This window comes from Micrasema longulum, unplaced genomic scaffold, assembly GCF_059751315.1.
Source record: "Micrasema longulum isolate JH-2025_06_02 unplaced genomic scaffold, ASM5975131v1 h1tg000444l, whole genome shotgun sequence".
Lineage (NCBI taxonomy): Eukaryota > Metazoa > Arthropoda > Insecta > Trichoptera > Brachycentridae > Micrasema > Micrasema longulum.
The window spans coordinates 531,367-551,590 of NW_028277643.1; the positions used below are offsets into that span (position 1 = coordinate 531,367).

The 20,224-nt window shown below is 31.6% G+C and overlaps 1 protein-coding gene across 2 annotated transcripts in view; it reads left to right on the forward strand.

The window, feature by feature from the left end:
• The window catches only part of LOC148281518 (UNC93-like protein), a 226,336-nt gene that overhangs the window by 93,997 nt on the left and 112,115 nt on the right, over positions 1-20,224 (forward strand). For both annotated transcript variants that reach the window (XM_088226600.1, XM_088226599.1), the window contains exon 4: positions 8,396-8,519. In XM_088226600.1, coding sequence (XP_088082726.1) covers positions 8,396-8,519 — 124 coding nt within the window. The remainder of the gene's footprint in view (positions 1-8,395; positions 8,520-20,224) is intronic.

The following is a 20,224-nucleotide window of genomic DNA, read 5'->3' on the forward strand; positions in this document are numbered from 1 at the left end:
AACTCTCCTTTTATCCTCTCGTTATCTGCTGTGATCACACCGTTACGAGTGTGATTCCATTGCCCGGGGTTTGCGACGTAGACGCAAACGAGTTGGACTAGTCAGTAGTGTTGCCGGTGGAAAGCAACTGGGCGTTCGCAGCATTTAATAGAATCACACCCTCCAGCAAGATGTGACTCACTGCGACCCTACTAACGGTTCGAATCCCCGAATCAAAGTATTTGGATAAATTATAAGACAGCACATATTGTGTAAATATAGAAGGCACTGCAGTTTTGCAAAATGGTTACTTTTACTTATTAGATCATAATACAATGAAAAATATTATGGCTGATTTCACAGCTCACGCAATTTCGTAAAATTTCATTTAATGATCACTCTCAAATATAAAAAATGAACAAGCGAGTCGACTGGAGATTATTTGACTTCGTCGGATCTATGTACTGGTAAGTGCGTTTGGTTGCCGTTAAAATAATAAACATACCTAATAAATAAACTGTTATCATTGCAGTAAAAACGAACCCATCAAACACTCTTTTATTTGCTTTATACAAACATATTGTAATACAATAAAGGTTTATAAAAAAACACCCATATAAACATAGTTACAAGATTCATTGAGCCAAGTTACATATCTTGGGTTCAGAAATGCAACTAGGCAACTTCAAAATTAGCAATTTTTTAATTTAAATCTTTTAATTTAATTCAAATCTTCCTCCATAAATGCTAAAAATAGGCAAAAAGTGATCCATTAAATTTATACCATAAAGATTTCAATACATATTTTCTTTTTTTGTTGTATTTATGGCGGAGGGTAAGAATGTGTATTTTTAGTGGGTAACTCACAAATAAAAATGAACGTAGTTATGCAAAAAGTATCCAGCCATAGAAAACTGAGACTGAAATAATAGCTACTGAATGAAAAGAACGAGTAATTAAATCTACTCAACAGTTCGAATGTTTTTAACTTTGGAAAATGAGAAATAGTGAATGCATTCTTTTTTTTATGAGACAATTTTTTTAAAATGTATTTGACCAGATAAAATAATTTTAATGAAAGCGAGATCTAATATTCAATAAAACCTAATACAAACTCTGAACGTTTGAAGTGACATTTATTTTTATGATATTTTGATATCATACATTTTTCAGAAGGTGATTATTACAGTTTTTTTGTATAAAAGTGGCTTGGCTGTTTAAAACAGAACATAGAATTGACCTTCTTGAATTCGATAACACCAATATCTATTTTTTGTCAAAATTGTGGATTAGCTTCTTCCTGCATAACAACGTTCGTATTATACTATCGTAAAGACATTTTTTTTAAAACATGTAACTATTTTTATTAATAGAATACTTTACTAGTAAATAGCTTAACTAGTATTTAATTAACAGGGTATAAAAAAAATACATAGAAATTCCCAGATGAAATACAAAATAGCTATATTCTTTTTAGTCATAAATAAACTACTACTCCGATAATTTTCTTTTTTTTGTTTATCTTGGCAGTGCAATTTCTGAGACAGGTTGGCAACAAATTAAACATAAATAAAATTAAATGTTTTATTTATTTGAAAGAAAAAAACCATGGATAATGATAGATAAACATAAAAAAAATACAGAAATAAGAATCATACATATTATCAAATTGTGTTACAACGAAAGGGTGTGTTTGTAAGTGTAGATGTGTTTTATGCGTATTAGTGTAGGAGTAAGTGTTCAGGTGTGTATAAGTGTGAGCAATAATAAATAGTTAGTGGGATCGTATCGTCGCCAGAAATAATGAGTCTCAATTTATTTTTAAATAAATTAAGGCGCATGTAAAATATATCAATAGATGAAAAAAAAGCATTATAGTTAGAGCAACAACGATAGAGGAAAGAGTGTTGTGCATAGTTAGTGCTACAGACTGGCAGATGGAACAAATACTTATTTCTTGTCACGCGAGAGGGGACATAGATATTAATTTTGGAGAGTAGGTTGAAAGAGTCTACTTTATTGTAATTATTAACTTTGTTTTTACATAAAAACTTATTTAGTCTGAAAAAAATGGTTTTATAGTACACGACATTGTTTTGTGAGGGCGGAATTAGATTTGAAGTATTAATTAATAGAAGTTACACAGTATATCACCGTATAATTTTATCAAAAGATATTCACGGTATAATTTAAACTGACCAAGGGCCCTGTATGCGGAGGAGACGAAAGATACAGAAAAAATACCGCCAGCGATGTCCTTTAAGTGTCTTATAGAGTGAAGTTAGGCTTGTATTAGGTTTGGCAACTGAAGGGGCGTTCCAGTGTTGGAACCTGATAATTTTTATTCGAGCACTTTGCTCGCCACTACAATAGTATCTTAATAAAACACAACATTTTGAATATTTTTTTGAATAAATAAAAAAAAGTCGGCCTCGTGGTGTAGTGGTCAGCGCATTTGCCCACCAAGCAAGAGGTCTCGGGTTTGATTCCCGGCACGGTTGACGTATATTATTTTTTTAAATGGTGATTTTACACTAGAACATTTCATAGTCCCTGAAACGTAAGACTGATAATCTTACATTCATGTAATAAAAATGATCAAATTACGCTGCGTACATATGCAGTCTCCTTTGCACTATAAGGTAACGAAAGGAAATGATAATTATGATGATGAAATAAAAAATATATATAAAGTCCTGACAATAAACACGCTTTTCAGAATTGTTATTTTGGCCACTGACTGATTTTAATTTTGAAAATATCAGCCAGTTAGTGGTATTCAATTTTATTACAAAATTTAACTTAAATTCAATATTCGATATTTCATAAAATCTTTTAACATTAATTACACTATCGTAAAAAAATATTATAAAATAAAATTAAAATAGTTATATCTTCATATATACATGCGTTGTTAGTAGCTGACTCCTTGTTGAGTGCGACAATAGTAATTATGTTTCAAAACATGCTTGTAAAATTTACTACTGAATTATAAAATTACTCAATAAATTTCAAATTATTTTCTTAACTGTACATTTCATACTCTGGTATTGTATATCCTTGTCTTTTAGTAAGAATCAACATGAAGAAAATGTTATCTCACTCCTTGACAAAGGATTTTAAGGTGGGGTCTGGTTTTCCCTTTGGAGGTTCCTTTATAAAGTACTGTTAGCTTTCGATTGTAATGTAGGCCAAGTTTTTGATGCTAAAGAGAAATGAAAATAATTGAAATAAAAAAACTGAAGAAAGACTTCATTTATCTAAGAAAAAAATCACATGATTAAAATGTCAACACTTTTGACATGAATAAAAACAATACAAATAACGAAAAACCGTTATTTAAATTTTCACGATTTTTAAATGTTAATCACAATAATAAGAAACAATTATCACTTACATTTTTTTTTTTTGTTTTTTTTTTTTTGAGAAAATTTTTCGACGGGTAGTTTTGCCATTGTAGTCCGAGAACAGACGCAGTAGCCTTTTATAAAGAGCGTTTTGAGGGTGCAGCGGTGGACTTGCTTAGACACGTGCTGCAGATGCCTCTTCTTTCCAACTGTAGCCTCCCGTCGTCCTGGAAAGCCATCGATGACGATCTTCCAGTTTTATTCGGCTGACGATAGGGTCTATTGTGAGCGTCTAGCGATGGCCATGTACTTGACTGAGAAGCAGATATGGAAAAAAAAAGAATAGCACAATCTTTATTTTGTTTCTCTTGAAATGATTGATTGTTGTCTGTTCTCTGTACGGGTCCATTCTGCCCGCAAAACCCAGCCGCAGGACCCCCCCTCCGACTGTTGCCTGCTTGTAAAATTGAATTTATCATAATTTTCAATAACAATAACACAAAAAAAACAGTAAAAAGTAGATGTGTTGTTTGAGAAATGCATAACATTTCATATGTAAGCAACGACATTTAGCGTAATTTTCATATGTTTTGACGAGTGTTCACATTTGTGTTCATGATTTTTTGCTTGAAATACTCTCAAAGAATTGCGTTTTTAAAAACTGGGAAGTGCGTGTTTTTAATTTATATGCCTAGAACAGCCGAGCATTTGTTTCGGTTCAGGTTTTAAATAAATGCCAAAAGCATTTCACCTTAAAGTGGTGAAATAAGCCTACTACAAACCTTTTCCTAAAGATTTAATGCTGTTTTTAATTATTTTTTAAATTCAAACTTGCATGTTAATTGACCTAATTCATGGCGATGATAATAATATTTTTATCCAAGTAGAGAGAGGATAATACTTATAATTAAATTCCGTTTATTTAAAAATATATATATTTATTATTTTTATTAACAATTTAATCGGATTGGTACCGTGGCTAGAGCAGCGGACACACGAATAAGAGGTTCGAGGTTTAAAACCCTTTTTTTTTTTAACTTCATTTTCTTAAAGTGAGAAATAATAACCTACGTAAATGTACACGTTACACGTATATGTAACGACAAATTGTGTGTAAAGTGGCCACATAAACTAGCCAATGATAGGTCGTAAAGCTAGTAAATGCCTAGATTTTCACATTTCCTTCTCTAAATTGTTATTGTATTAAAAATTTCAATTTTGCAGGAATGAATTTTATAAAAAAGAGACCAGACAGGTGAAGAAAAATCAAGTAAACTAGTAAAATAAGAAAAATATAATTTTTTAAGAGTATCGGTATTTTGAAATGGTTTGCCTGTGCGTAGTATAAATCCTAGTGTTCTAAAAGATTTTTCAGTGATACTATCGATGTGACGATTAAAAGTTAATTTTTCATCTAAAAGGATACCTAAATCACGCACTCTTTCGACAGATTTAATATTCGTATTATTTAATTTGTAATTGAAATCGATGGCACGGGTCTTTCTTTTGAATGTTATTTTTGGGCATTTTTCAGGGTTAAGCGATAGTTTATTATTTTTACAATAAACCGATAGTCTAGTGCGGTCCGCCTACATTTTATGACAGTCATTAGTATTTTCAATATTTAAGTAAACCTTCATGTCGTCTGCATACATTATGTATTTGGAGTTATTTAAACAATTGCCTATATCATGAACATATACATTAAACAAAAGGGGTCCTAAGTGGTTACCTTGAGGGACACCAGATGGAAGCAAGGAAAAGTCAGAAGAGTGCCCGCCAACGACGACTGCCTGACTCCTTTTACTGATGTAAGAACCAAGCCAACATAAGAGATCTCTATTAATTCCGATTGCTATTAACTTTTTTAAGAGGATTGAATGATCAACACGATCAAACGCCTTCGAATAATCAATGTAAATAACGTCAGATTGTAATCCCTTGGCCATACACTCAGCAATATCGGTTGTAAAGAGCGTTAAATTAGAAACTACGGATCGTTTCCGCATAAAACCGTGCTGTTCATTTGGAATGTGTAAAGCAACTTCAGATAAAAGGTGATTATAAACTAACATTTCAAATATTTTGCCAAACACTGGTAAGATTGAGACAGGTCGATAATTCTCAACTTTATTTTTGAGGCCACTTTTATGAATGGGAATGAGAGTGCTCTTTTCCAGTGACTCGGAAAGACTCCATCTTTTAATAAGTGATTGAATATAATTGTTAGAGGTTTGGCGAGTTGATTTGCACATTTGATTGCGAATAATGGAAGAATGTCATCGCTTCCAGCACCTTTGCTAGAATCTAATTTAGTAAGAATTTTACAGACATCGTCGTAAGAAAAGTTAATTGAAGATGTAGCAACGTTGCGTGTGCTTTGATGGAGTGGGAAGGCTATGCAGGCTTCATCGATCAAATTGCTTTGAGTATAGACCGAATCAAAATAATTAGACAAGTGGTCGACTACTTCTTGGGCATTATTAGATACTCGGTTTTTATACTACATGTTCAAAGGAATGTTGTTAGAGTTACGTTTACTTTTAATAAAAGATCAAAAATATTTAGGATCGTTCACAATAGCTTTCTAACTTTCGAGTATGAATGACGAGTATACGGTTTGGCCCGGAGCAAAAACCGATTTGATAGAGAGTCATTCACCCCAAATTTCTGAAGTTTTAATAGTAAAATTTTATGATTAACCTTATTGAAAGCTTTACAGAAATCTGTATATATGGCATCAACTTGCAAATAATTATCACTTGCACAAGAATTGGGTGTATTGGATAAAATTTGTTGTTACAGATCGTTTGGAAAAAAAAACACGTTGTTGCACATGTTAAACGATGTTTATGTTATACCATAATAAATTTCAGTATATTATTCGTCCTTATTCTATAAAAGATTGTTGTACCACGGAGTTTAAAATCGTGCCTCGATAAATTTAAATTTGTCAATTATTTATGAATGAATTAAATAATTTTGTAAATAATCAATATATTTAAAGTAAAATCTTGTCATAATAACAAATCATTTTCATTCAATTTCTTATCAACACTAACAGGAATAAAAATTATATAAACTTATATCAAATCAACCGACCAATTTTCTTTTCCAAAATAAATTAAATATGCATTGTTTTAAAATGGAATTTTTAAATTTATATTGAGTTTTTATTATTTAATTTATAATAACTTATACTGGCTTGCATTTATAATCTTAAAACTACGATCTGTTAAACGAACAATGATATTTTATTACAAATTATTTAGATCATTTGGTATAAAAAGCGAATTGGTTAAAACTTTACAATTCTCACACGATTATAAGGAAAGTCTTAATTTTATTTTATTAAAATGATACAAAAATCTTCTTTGTTCTATTGTGAAACACATTTTGCTTGCGTGAAAACAGAAAATATAGTAAATTTTCCCTCGGTACCACTTTAAAGGTCGTTTTAAATGTTTTCGCTTGGCTGTTTTTAATATTAAACCTTTTGTAGAGGAACGTTTTTCTCGCTGAAATTTGGCTGCTTAATTATTTTTTTATGAATGTTGTTAGCTCTCACTTTGCCGCTTTGATTGCACGCTAGAATACTTTTCCTATGAATTTTTTTGGATAATTTTATAATTTTTGAAAAACACCGCGAAGGAAAACAGTTTTTTTTAATCATACGTTAAACATCCTTGTGTTTCATTTTAACAATAACCTCTAGCCACTTTCTAGTCAGTTATCAATATTTACCAAATGAATAAGCTTCAATAAACATTTTAAGTGTTCTTCACATTTCAGTTATTTTTAAAACATATTATAAAATTTACATTAAATTTGAAGCATAAGCTTTGTTGTTACTTTTGATTATACACGGTTTTACCGGGCCAGACCGCAAAACTTCAGAAGAAAGTTCCTCGTGGTTAGCTTAAAAAAAAAACTTTTTTTTTCCAAAGACTATTTAAAAAAATAAATAAAAAAATGATCTCAAAATTAAGTGAACCTTTAATTTCTTAGACAATTATCCCTTCCGCAAACTCCTACCCCTCTCCGACAAAAAAATGCGATTAAAACGTATTTGACCAACAAAGCGATACGCACCAGACGTGGACAAGGAAAGCGGAAGGGTAGGAGAGGGGTAGGGGACTGTGGAGGGAATTTTCGTCCAAGAAACTAAGAATTTACTTTATTTTGATATTGCATTTTTTTAATGAGTTTTTGGAAACAATTTGTAAGGATTTAAAAAAAAAAACTTAGCATGAGGAATGTTCTTCTGAAGTTTCGCGGTCTGGCCCTATAAAACCATGTTTAATAAAATAAAAAAACACAAATCGTTTTTAGCCACCTAATATTTATTTAGTTACTGATTGGTTTCGGAGCTACGCGTGCTGTTTTTTTTGTTTTTTTAAAGTTTAATTGAGAATTTAATATTGATCCTATTTTATGACTTGGACTTCCATAGTTCAATATGTATTAAACTTAATCCACCGTCAAAATTAAAAAAAACAGGATTTATATTCGATTCTCAATCAAACGTCGATAAGAAACGATAAGTGGCTAAAAACGAAGTGGTTAAAAAAAAAAAAACTTGCAGGCAACCGTGAGCTATCATCGATTGTTACATGCAAATTCGGCTTTTCGAGCCTCAAGTATTCAGTCCTCCGGTCGTCGTTTAATCGACCCTACGGGCCTCAGTTTTAGGCTCTCCGTACCTTGGATATTTAGGGTCTCGGTCACTCAGATGGTGTTGTTCGGAGTAATCTAAACGTAATAAAAAATGATCTATCACTTAAAATAATGCTACGAAAACCACACAAAACATACAGAAATATTTCAAATCTAAGTAAAAATATTTGTTAGTAATCAAGTAAAAAAAAAAAAAAGGATTCGTAATTTAAAAAGATAACAGTCAGCTGTGGTTGTCTGTTACGTATAATTTTAACTAACAAAAACTATCGCGTTGATACTACAAAAATAAGACACAAATTTCTGTGCGTGGATATAAGAGACAGACGCAATTTATCAACTCTAGAGTATTCATTTCTTAGATTAAAAATTAAATTCGTTTTTTTTTTCAGATGGCAGAAGCTTATGCGGAAAAAACTGGTGCTGCGGCAGATATGCTGGTCACCAGGTTTTTTGGAGTCTTCTTCATGTTTTATCAGCTGGCTCAAGTTTGGGGAAATCTTATTTCATCCACAGGTATTTCAACTCTTTCTGTAAATTCATAAAGATATGTCTGAAATCTTTCTGCTAAAATGAACGCACGACGCCGCCGGTTGATACGAGGGATAAAACGTCTTAAACTGTAGAGATACCATACCATAACAGCGAAAGTTTACGATTTTGCGCAGTTTCTATATAGAAAGATAGAAATCTAAGTTACGATTGATTTGTTTTTGGGACAAAAATAATCAGCTTGTGGTCCAGTGGCTAGTGTCTCGGACTCAAGGACCAAAGGTCCGTGGTTCGAATCCTAGACTTTCCCAACTTCATTCCCATTTTTTTAAAGTGAGTTATTTACAACTCGTTGAAAATGGCTGACAAAATTAAATATTTGAGTTAATCATAAGAACGCAAATATTTATTTTTATTAAAAAAAAAGATAATAAAAGTAAAAATTAAAAACGGGACACATAATAACAAAAAATCTGAGCCGATATTTTTTTAACCACCTTCATGAAAAAATTGATGCAAAATATGATACAATACACAAATATTGAGAAAGAAATCTAAAAATTTAATTAGTGGAAAAGTCATCATTGTTGTTCAATCCGCACCCAGTAGTGCATAAGACACTGGATTGGTACACCAAATGCAGAGTGTCTCGAAGGTAAGGTGACTCGCTCTCAGCCTCCGTACCGGCTGGGCGTGAATTATAGTTTCTCTCTCCAATTTAGCTTAAAATTCGAAATTAAATTGTTAACGGTTAAACAAACATTGTGTTAGTGTGTATAAGTGGTCGATGTATATACAAAAAGTGGAAAAAGAAGACTATTCATTTTAAAGCATTATTTTGCGCTTTATTCTTACTAAAATATGTGACAAGTAGTGAATAACGGAAACTTTCAAACAACAGTGCGCCTACTTTAAAATCATAAAAAAGTATTAACCCATTAAATTGTTAAAGAATGTATGAATTTTGTATGCTAATGTACCAAGATTCAACTATCTGGAGTTCTACCTCCCACGATAAATAACAATAGTGCTACTAAAAGTGAACTTATTTCTTTCCAATATACTCGTTCATACAAAATGATACGGCAATCCTCAAACTACTCTCATACACACGTTTGTTTAATAATAATGTAAAATATAAATAAAATTGAGCGGGAATTTCATACTCATTATAAAACGAAATAATACAGACTAAAATGGATACAAAGTCGTTGGAACAATTGGCTTCTTTCCCCCCTCCGGCAACTACACGTGGACCGGACCATCTTCTAGGAATTCAGCAAAAACATGTGTTTGCACATGTGTGATACTGCAACAGTGACTAGTGACTACAAAAGCAAAGCCTTCGGGTATTTTTATCTGTAATGTTATCCACAGTGTTGAAGTGCTTTATCTGTTTAGTTTTTTATTGTTTACTTTTTAGCACGAACACTTTGCAAATTTACTATTAAGCTCAATGTTTGTTTTTGTAAATTTATTGATAATTTCAAGTTGCCAGAATTCCACTCGTTCATGCACTTTGTAGCTGCCAGACGATTAGTAATCTAGCTTCAATAAGTAAATGTTATCAAATATCAAATCTTCAAATTTAGTAAGTAAGGTCTAGAATTCCAACCGTCCATGCGCTCAGTAGCTGCAAGACTTGTTGTTATCTAACTTTTATTTCTATAAATTTGTTTTTTATTTTATTTTTTTAAATATCACGAAATCTCTAAACTTTATCGTCAAATAAAAAATGTAAATAGGGGCTAGATTTCTCATTGAATATGCGCTCTGTAGCTGCAATGCGTGCTGTAATCTAGCTCCTGTATATCATAATTGGAGACAAGGAACAAGAATCCCAACCGTCCATGCGCTCTGTAGCTGCTAGACGTGGTGGGATATTTATTTATTGTACAGCGCCCTTGAGGTGATTTTCACAAAAACGGCGCTATAAAAATTATCCATATATATATATAGTACTTAGCGCTTCAATTATTGAAATATTGCTATGTCAAACCAACTTTAAAATCAATGTTTCACTTTTTATCTCTGAGAAATCAACCCTGGGGCCTTTATCATGGAAGTTTAACATACCAAACACTATGCTACAAAGCGGACTTTTCTCCTCTGGATTTTTTTTATCAGAATTTTTACCTGAGAGTAGCTATCGAGTCTAAAATAATCATTCAAGGTTTTGGTTTTATTTTAAATACATTACTGTATTCTTCATCTACCCAAACACGAAAAAAAAATGAAGGCAAGTCGGCTTAGAATTAACAAGATTTATTTTAATGAAAATAAAAATAGGAGTTATATTTTTTTTTTTAATAAAAAAAAAATGTTCACAAAATAAGAGTAAAATTTGGAAATGTTTTGTTTTAATAGAATTAATTTTATAATTCAAAATGAATGCATCACAAGTGTCTTAATTCAAAATGGATTTTCTAGCAACTTGGGGCAAGTTCCATTGGCATATGTCGTTTCAGTTTTATCTCTATAAGGTTTATCTCCTGTATCAATGTTATAATAAAATAAAAGTGTTTCTTACGATGAAATTTTAGTATAATATTTTAATCATACAGTAAAACGTTTTTTTTTTTAATAAAATCGTCTTAAAATGAAAATCATTTCCCAAAACAAAAACGAAAATCCTGTTTCAACTGCCCTTAAAGTAAATTTTCTAAATAAGGCGCCTTAAGTTCAAGAAAATCGTAAACAATCGGAGAGATGGGACAAACATCCTATATTCATACAACTTCCTGCATCCGATGTCCCCTATATAACTTGATCTGGCCCATAAATTGAGTGAAAGTCTCCCAGACACGGGAAATGAGTAACATAAACGATATTTACATTTTTGACCTCATTTTATAAGGGTACGCCGAATATAAATTGCGCATTTTTTTATTCTGGTATTCTGTTTCCATATCCGATTGAGAATTAACTATTCCTTTACTGAGCCAAAATCATCCTCGCGGCACGGTGCTGTGTAACTACACAAGTTAAAAATGAGAGAAATAGAATGTTCATAATTGCGAGAATTCAGAATAAGTTACTTAGATGTATTCATTTTAAAATGTGTTTTTCTAGTAATCAATTAAATTATCACAAAATTCTAAACTCTAAAAATAACGAAATTGCAAGAAAGAAGAACATCGGCCGATCTTACGACTTTATATAAAATAATAAAACCAATGTTTGATACCCCTCCCTGATCTACTGAAATTGATTTCATTCTATGTACCACCTAGGTTTGGAAGAACATCTACAATATTTTACTGTAGAAATTCTCGAACGGTAGCTCAATATAACTCACCTATTTTTATATTACAGAATACCGGGAATGAATATGCATCAGATTTTGATATATTTAGTTTATTTCTGGCTAACTTAAAAAATAAAGTGACCAACATATTTGTATCAAAAAGAGCTAACCAACTTCAGGTAATTGGGTTAGAATAGTTATAATTTAATTGATCATTTAATTTTGTTATTGTATAATTACTTTAAAATATGCATGTATTTCAAGTTATTTATAATATGTATAGTACGAGTATATTAATATATCATACTCGATTTTTATTTATTTTTATTTTTAAGCACTCTTTAAACCACATACATGTAAATGGCAGAAATGCCGTATATAAATAAATAAACAATCGCTTCAATAACTTAAAGTCAAAATCAAAAATATTTTTAATATTATAACTAAAAACACGAAGTAAGCGTTAGCTCATGTTAGCAGTGCGGGCGAAAAACCACCCCCGACGAAATCCGAAGAACTACTAACTATAGTCTGGCAGAAGAACATGCAACTTTCGCTCTCGTATATACCTGTAGTATAAAGAGTGAGACGTAAAGAGTGCGTTAGACAATTATACATTTAGTACTCTTTTACTTCATACTACGCGATATGCTACACATTGGTAAACTTTCTATTGTGATTTATCTCTGATTTGTGTTTTTTTCTGTTTCTCATAAGTATCAATTATTTCATGAAAATATTATTTTGATTTTTATTTTTATTTTTATTTATTTATTTGGATAACCAACAGCTATTATTATATTATATTTATATAACAAAACAAATAACAAATAAGCCAATTACAGGTTTTCACAAGTAGCATTACAGTAAGTTAAAAAAGATTCTCGAACATAAAATGAATAGTAATTAAATGTAAATTTAAAAGAAAAGAAAAAAATACTACGAGTTATTTCGAAAGCAAACGCCGCACGTTATTAAGATTATTTTCAAATAAATCTATGTTAAATGATTTATTTAGTACATTAAAATTATTAAAAGTTCGCCATAAATATGAATTTTGCCTATAATTAGATGAAACAAGAGGTATGTGAAGAAGAGGGTTATTTCTTAAAACTCTGGAAGGAACATTGATAGAAAGTTTGCAAAGTAGTTCAGGACAGTCAATTGAACCAGAGGCAATTTTAAGTAAATAAATTATATCCGCTATTTCACGACGTTTTTGCAGAGGCAGTAGGTGATGTTTTTTACATATATGAATATACTGGTCCGAATATACTGATCAGATTATGTACAACATACCGATGCCTTAATGTACAACAGAGATAAACTGAAAATTTTAACCGAGAATTTATTACATTTAAAAAGATATAAAACTTATTAGAAAAAATGTGTACTAGCTACACATCACCGGAAAGGGAGATTTAAATAACTATGCAATGGATCGAATCATTAAATTTAACGAGCCCTGAAATTAATTGCACTGTAATTATTTATTTCTTTATTTTAAAGAAACAAACAGTTGACAATGATATCAATATTATTTTTTTTAAACACAGTTTAAAGACAGACCAGCAAAGTTTCTAAATAAAAATCATACAAATATATTACAACAGAGATGAAGAACATTCAAGAGAAGGTAATATGGAAGTCTAGGCATCTACAGGGCTTATGACCTGTCAATGGCTGGTTTAAGATCACAAACATCAACAGATGAAAGAATTGAAGGAATATATATGTTCAAATATAGGCAGAATGGTGAATGTTACACAGTGTGTAAAGTGGCCACTTAAACCAGCCATTGACAGGTCATAAGCCCTGTAGATGCCTAGACTTCCATATTACCTTCCCTTGAATATTCTTCATCTCTGTTGTAATATATTAATATAAACAGCTCCCCAGGGAGTTGAATCCAGTCCTTGTCTACAAAAATTTGGACAAACTCAAAATATTATTGAAAAATCATACATATTACTAAATTGTAATACAACTAAAGGATGTGTTTATGTATTTTTGTATGAGAGTAAGTGTATATGTATGTTTATGTGTATTAGTGTGGGAGTAAGTGTTCACGAGTGTGCATCATTAAACAGTAAGTGGGATCGTATCGCAGCCAGAAATAATAGTATTTATTTATTTTTAAATAAATTAAGGGGCATGTAAAATATATCAATAGATGAAAAAAAAACACTTTAGTTAGAGCAAGAACAATAGAGGAAAGAGTGTTATGCATAGTTAGTGCTACAGACTGGCAGATGAAATAAATACTTATTTCTTGTCACGCGAAAGGGGACATTAAGATTAATTTTGGAGAGTAGGTTAAAAGAGTCTACTTTATTATTTAATAATTTATGTAAATGGCATAATTCAGATACAGTGCGTCTATTTTCAGTTCAATGTACAAACATTGAGACATTAATTTATTTAAATTCGAAAACATTATTTGTCATCATTTTCTATTTCTGTAGTGATAACAAATTTGTTAAACGAATTTTTTTAATGTTTTGAAGTACATTTTTACTTTTTTGAGTAGATTACGGAAGTAAGACAGAGAATTAAGCATAGTTTAATATATCATGACGCTTAAAAACACTAAAAAAATCATTTTAAATATTTGACATCCGCCATGACGCCTACTCTTTTTTAAATAAAGTTTGTCATTGTTATTTCATTTAATTATTTTTTAGTGTAATTTTCATAATATTTGGGATGAAAAGTAAGTAATCTGTTTTACTTCATATCTCTTCGGCTATTCCATGTACACAAAATAAAGTCCATTGGTTGCTCCGTTAAAACGTGAAGGACACACAAACAAACAAACACACTTTGGCATTTATAATATTAGTATAGATGTAAAAATAAATTGTCCTTTGTAAGTGAAATTGAAATGAAATAAGCCGACTTTTCATCTTTGAGCAATCAACATAACCAAATGAGTTTCTCTTGCCTTTGAACTGTTTTTTTTTGCCGAAATAAAGAAGATGACTATGATTAAACGAAATATCATTATAAAAAACAACACAAGCAGTCATATTAATAAAAAATCTTCACCATGCGGTACCTGGAGATAGCCACTTTTGTTTTTTAGCGTTACAATTAACCAACTTGTTTTTTTTTTTAACTTTATACACGGAATTTTTTTTTTTTTAATTTCAGTGAATTGCATTCATACTTTTATCTTAATCTATGTGTCAATGTTAATATTGCTAACAGATTGTTATTCGGTCAAAAATGAATGACTAATTATTTTTTTTAATTTTTCACAGTATGCGTGAGATATGATTTACTTTTCGGCATTCAAATTTAACGTTTTTACTCAATCACCCTTTGTCCGTCGCAGATATTACAAATATGTGATGTTCTAAGCACGAAGGCTTAGGGTTACCCTTTCAACTTTACTAATATCACTCTTAGTAAATTCTTCACCTCTCGGAAGTGCTTAAGTGTTTTACAACACCTTCTAAGCCCTAGAAATGGAATGTATGGAAACAAACTTAAGGCATAAAGCCATTTGCTACCCCTTGTTATAAGGATTATAATATAAACACCCATCTAGGCAAGTGGAATAGAAGTCACACTTGGTGAGTGACCTCTATCTACATAAGCCAAGGTTTGATAAGGAGTTTTATTTAAAAAAAAACCTTTCGCACATAAACCAAATAGTAGTAAAAATTATAACAATTTGCCCTGACTTAAAAGATTGCAGAATTTTTTGTAAATTGATGTTACGCAAACATAAGTCCAGAGCTTACTTCTCCCACTCCTTGATTTTGCAAATGTAATTTAACCAGATGCTTTTCTGAATTACTTGATAGGTTGTAACGATTACAGAATGTTTGTATACGTTATATATTTAATCTTCGCAAATTCGACCACATAACTTAATATCGCACGCAACTATACTGGGCTCAGTATCAGGCATAGAAAAAACATTCACATTCTGTAATTTCTTCACAATACTTTAAATAATCCGATGTCAGCTGTTTGTCCGAGAGAGCTCTTCTAACCTCTATCACAGCATAGACTATCTCTTCGTTCTAGTAACGAGAGAACCCTTTCAATACCAATTCACTGCTCTAATTTATTTACCTCTTTTTCACAGTAGTGGCTGCTCAATCATGGAATAATTTACCTACTAATGTCAGAGACGCCTCTTCTTTATTAACATTCAAATCACGTCACTTCCTGAATATTTTAGTTTTTCCTTTCTCCTTCCTCTTTTATTCCATCTTTACCACCTTCTCATAGTGTTGTGTAGATATTAAGTCTATTTATATTTCTTAAAAAATTGTTTATGTTTACCATTATTTTATTTTATAATGCAAATATTATAATACTCCAGCAATGTATTTATAAGCCACAGATTTTCTCAAATTGTACGGATTGGGTAGGTTTGAAGAAATTACCCTAAGGCAACATGCCCGCCCTTATGCATATGTATGTAAACTCTTAATGTTTAAACAAATAAATAAACAAACCAAAAAACATGGCAATTGTAAATACAATACATGGTTATGTATTACATATATATATGATGTTTAAAGTTTGTCCAAAAATTTTGTATCCATGAACTGGAGTCAACCCCCTGGGGAGCTGTTTAAATTAACTTACTACAACAGACATGGAGAACATTTTAGTGAAGGAAATATTGAATATCTTTTTTTTTCCTAGGGAAAAAGGGGGAAATAAGAATAAATACATACGTATAAAACCTTTAAGCATAAAAATCAAACTAATCATAATCAAACTAATCATAACAACATAACGTTGTCATAGTCTACTTAACCTGGAAACAGTGAGGTAAAAACATGTTGTAGCAGTGATGAACTTGGGTTTGAGAAACCCCTCAATTGCCAGTTTTAACCTTTCCTTCACTAATCATAAAAAATTACACATGATCCGAACGGGGGACCAAACGACCCCAGCGCTTACTAGTTTTGTATTCATTTCCCGCTCCACACTTTGTATATGGATTAGTAATATGGTCGCAATGTAGTTAACAAATGCTAAAATCAGTTTAAAAAAACAACGAATAAAGCACCTAAAGAAACATTTAATTTTAATAAATATACAAGAAATAAAGATTTCTATAGAATAACAAAGGAAAGGAAAATTGAGACTTATAAACCATGGACTGAAATTAAACAATAAACTACCAGACAAAACTAAACAAAAGACTCAGACAACCTTAACAAAAGATGCTTAAAATATTATTATTTATGGTAGAATGTGAATTTTCAAAGTAAAAATATTTTTATTTATATCACTACAGAGATGGGTAGAATTTTTGTTTCAAGATTATGGATATTCGAGCGTTTACAGGGCTTATGACCTGTCATAGGTTGGGTTCAAGTGGCCACTTTTATGTAGATTCTACAACATTCCCCATTCCGCTTATTAGCGAATATCCATATCGGTGACATTTTTGGTTTTTGTATATATGTCATGAAACAAGGAAAGCTTTCGCTAGCGCGTTTGGAGCGCCATCTTTAATATTAATACTTAACCTCAATATCAAATACATAGATGGCGCTCCAAACGCGCTAGCGAAAGCTTTCCTTGTTTCATGACATATATACAAAAACCAAAAATGTCACCGATATGGATATTCGCTAATAAGCGGAATGGGGAATGTTGTAGAATCTACATAAAAGTGGCCACTTGAACCCAACCTATGACAGGTCATAAGCCCTGTAAAAGCTCGAATATCCATAATCTTGAAACAAAAATTCTACCCATCTCTGTAGTGATATAAATAATAATATACCTACTCCCCCTTGGGATAAAACCCAGAATAGTGTGTGTATAAATATGTAAATATATATACACATACCAAAAATAATATTGTGTAAAAATATTTTGTTAAATGTATGTAATCCGTAAGGGTTTATGAATTAAAATAATAATAAAAAAAAACGAAAGTGCTTAATTTAATTAAATAAATTTACACAGGAAAGAGAAAGATGATATTTAAGATGAAAAGATTAAAATAAAGACAAATATGAAATTCAATTTTAACTACAATCTACATCAAAGAAAAACAAAAGCGTCAATAATTCAACTTATAAACAACCTAAAACTAACAGAAAAAGAAAGAGTTTTGTGTATTCAGCAATAAAGTTCTACAATTCTTTTTCCAATGACCTAAAAAATATACAAAACATATACGTACGTAAAAAACACATAAATAAAACAGTTCTTCATATTATTTTTTATTTTTTTTGCTTTTTTCACCCCTAACTGGGGTGTTCTAGCCACTGTCAAGTTTGAGATTGACTTATTTAAATATTCACACATGTGTTAGTACTATACACACCAGTTAGTGCGTTAGTATTTAATATGACATACACTTTACATAATACATAACTTATTTACAACTTCAAACCATTTATAGCTACATATTTACATGAAATTTTAAATATATGTTTATTTGGTAGGGACAAGAGAGTTAAATTATAAGTAGGTAATGGGACACTGGTTTTGGAGAAGTCAGATAGGAACTCAGGATAACAATCATTTATGGGCCATCCAAAGAAAACATGATTTAGACCTTCCTCCTCAAGCTAACATTCGCACATGGCAGAGTCCCGGACATGGATTTTAAACAAATGAGAACTATTACAACAATGTCCAATGCGCATTTTGCATACAGAAGATGTCTCAAATTTGTACAGAATCGCTTTGGATAACCAAGGCTTTTTTGTTACGTTTGGTTTCAATTGGAAAAGGTGTCTTCCCTTGGCTTGGGAAGAGGCTACCCAATATTCTTGCCATGTGTGAAGTTGCTTCTCCTTTGTCATAACGAGGAGATCACCTAGTGGTAGGAAATTACGATAGGCAGGATCCCCGGAATGAACCGCCTCCTTTGCCAACTCATCCACCCTCTCGTTACCTGGAATACCACAATGGCTAGGGATATCCATGATATAAAAATGCTTTTATTGGATGCCTCTGATAAAAAAAGAAGAAATCGAGTTTCCACGCAGAATTCGTCCTCGGGGTAAAAGGATGGGAGGGATTAGATTTTTTGTAAGGCACTCCAACAGGACAAGAAACTTGCTATATTGTTAGCTAAAATCATATTTGACAGCTTCTCGGATTGCGATACATTCCTCTGTAAATACGGATGCATTCTGGTGCAATTTGTACATTTTTTGAAAGTCGTCGTCTTTACAATATATGGCCGCACTCGTGTGGGTTGGCAAATCTGACCGAGATTCATCAGTGTAGATAATTCTCTAACCTATCCATCTTGACGTCCAAATTTGGTTGAATGTACACCGGGGTTTTAGGTGGCTTTCAACTCCAAATGTGAGTTCAATATTTGGGGCGTATATAAAAACTTTAAATGGAAAACGATAAAGAAGATAAAGGTCTTTAGGGTTAATGTTAAATTCAAAAAGTTTGTAAAAATTAAAGCTGTTGACAAGTAAGGGGAGCGGTTTATGGGACCAGAAAAAACAGTTCTTGCAGCCCGTGTGACGAGTGATCTGTGATGATATTTTATCGACTTTTTATTACAACTATTGTGTCATAATATCATATATTATAAACCCTCATAGCAGCACTTTGGCTGATAAGGAATATTTCATACAAATAAAATATGTGATGTAATATGTAAAGTAAAAATTATGTATTTTGTCATCAATAAATAAATCTAGATCTAATTATTTCTGAAATTAGGTGTGTGACGTTTCAAGTTCTCTTCCGCTTCTTCTTGGTCAGTTTTTCCGATTGGTCCGTTGAATTACCGCAAACCGGAAATCCTTCACAACTCTCGTATCATTGGTCGATTCATATGAACTAGTGACGTTGATCAAAGTAATTCGTTTTAAATAAAATATGTTTTTATCTTATTTCCAGCTGGGCTGAAATTCTTCGTTTCGTACACGTTGAATACGTCCGCTTGCCACGAACGCTAGCATACAATAATTGAAATTTGAACGTCGCCTACCGTCAAACAAAATTTCAGTGTGTTTGTGAAAAGTACAGAGGTTTATCAAAACCCATCCACCTGTCTATGAGAATTTTGCGAAAAAAAGCCATATTTCATTTCATTTCATTTCATTTATTTATTCAGATATTTAGAACATTACAGAAAAAGACCCAATTCATTCTAAATACAATAATAAATCACAAATTACAGTAGATAATTATGTTATTAAAATAATATAACAAAATGTAAAAAGAAAAATTAAATGTTAGAAAGTGCTTTCCTAAGGGAAGGCCCACTGTCATGAAATATGTCGACATCCGAGGCGATGCGATTAAGTAGCAAGATTGCCCTACCAACCGGCATAACCATTGGCAGGTTGGTTCTGCATCGCGGTAGGTAAAACAATCGATGCTGTCTTTGTCGAAGATAGTTATCAGGTACGAACAGACCTACATCCATCAGAATTTCTGAGTTATGTATGCGACCACCGATCACCTGGAAAAAGTGAACACCCAAATGAACGTCCCTCCTCCTCCATAATGACTGATA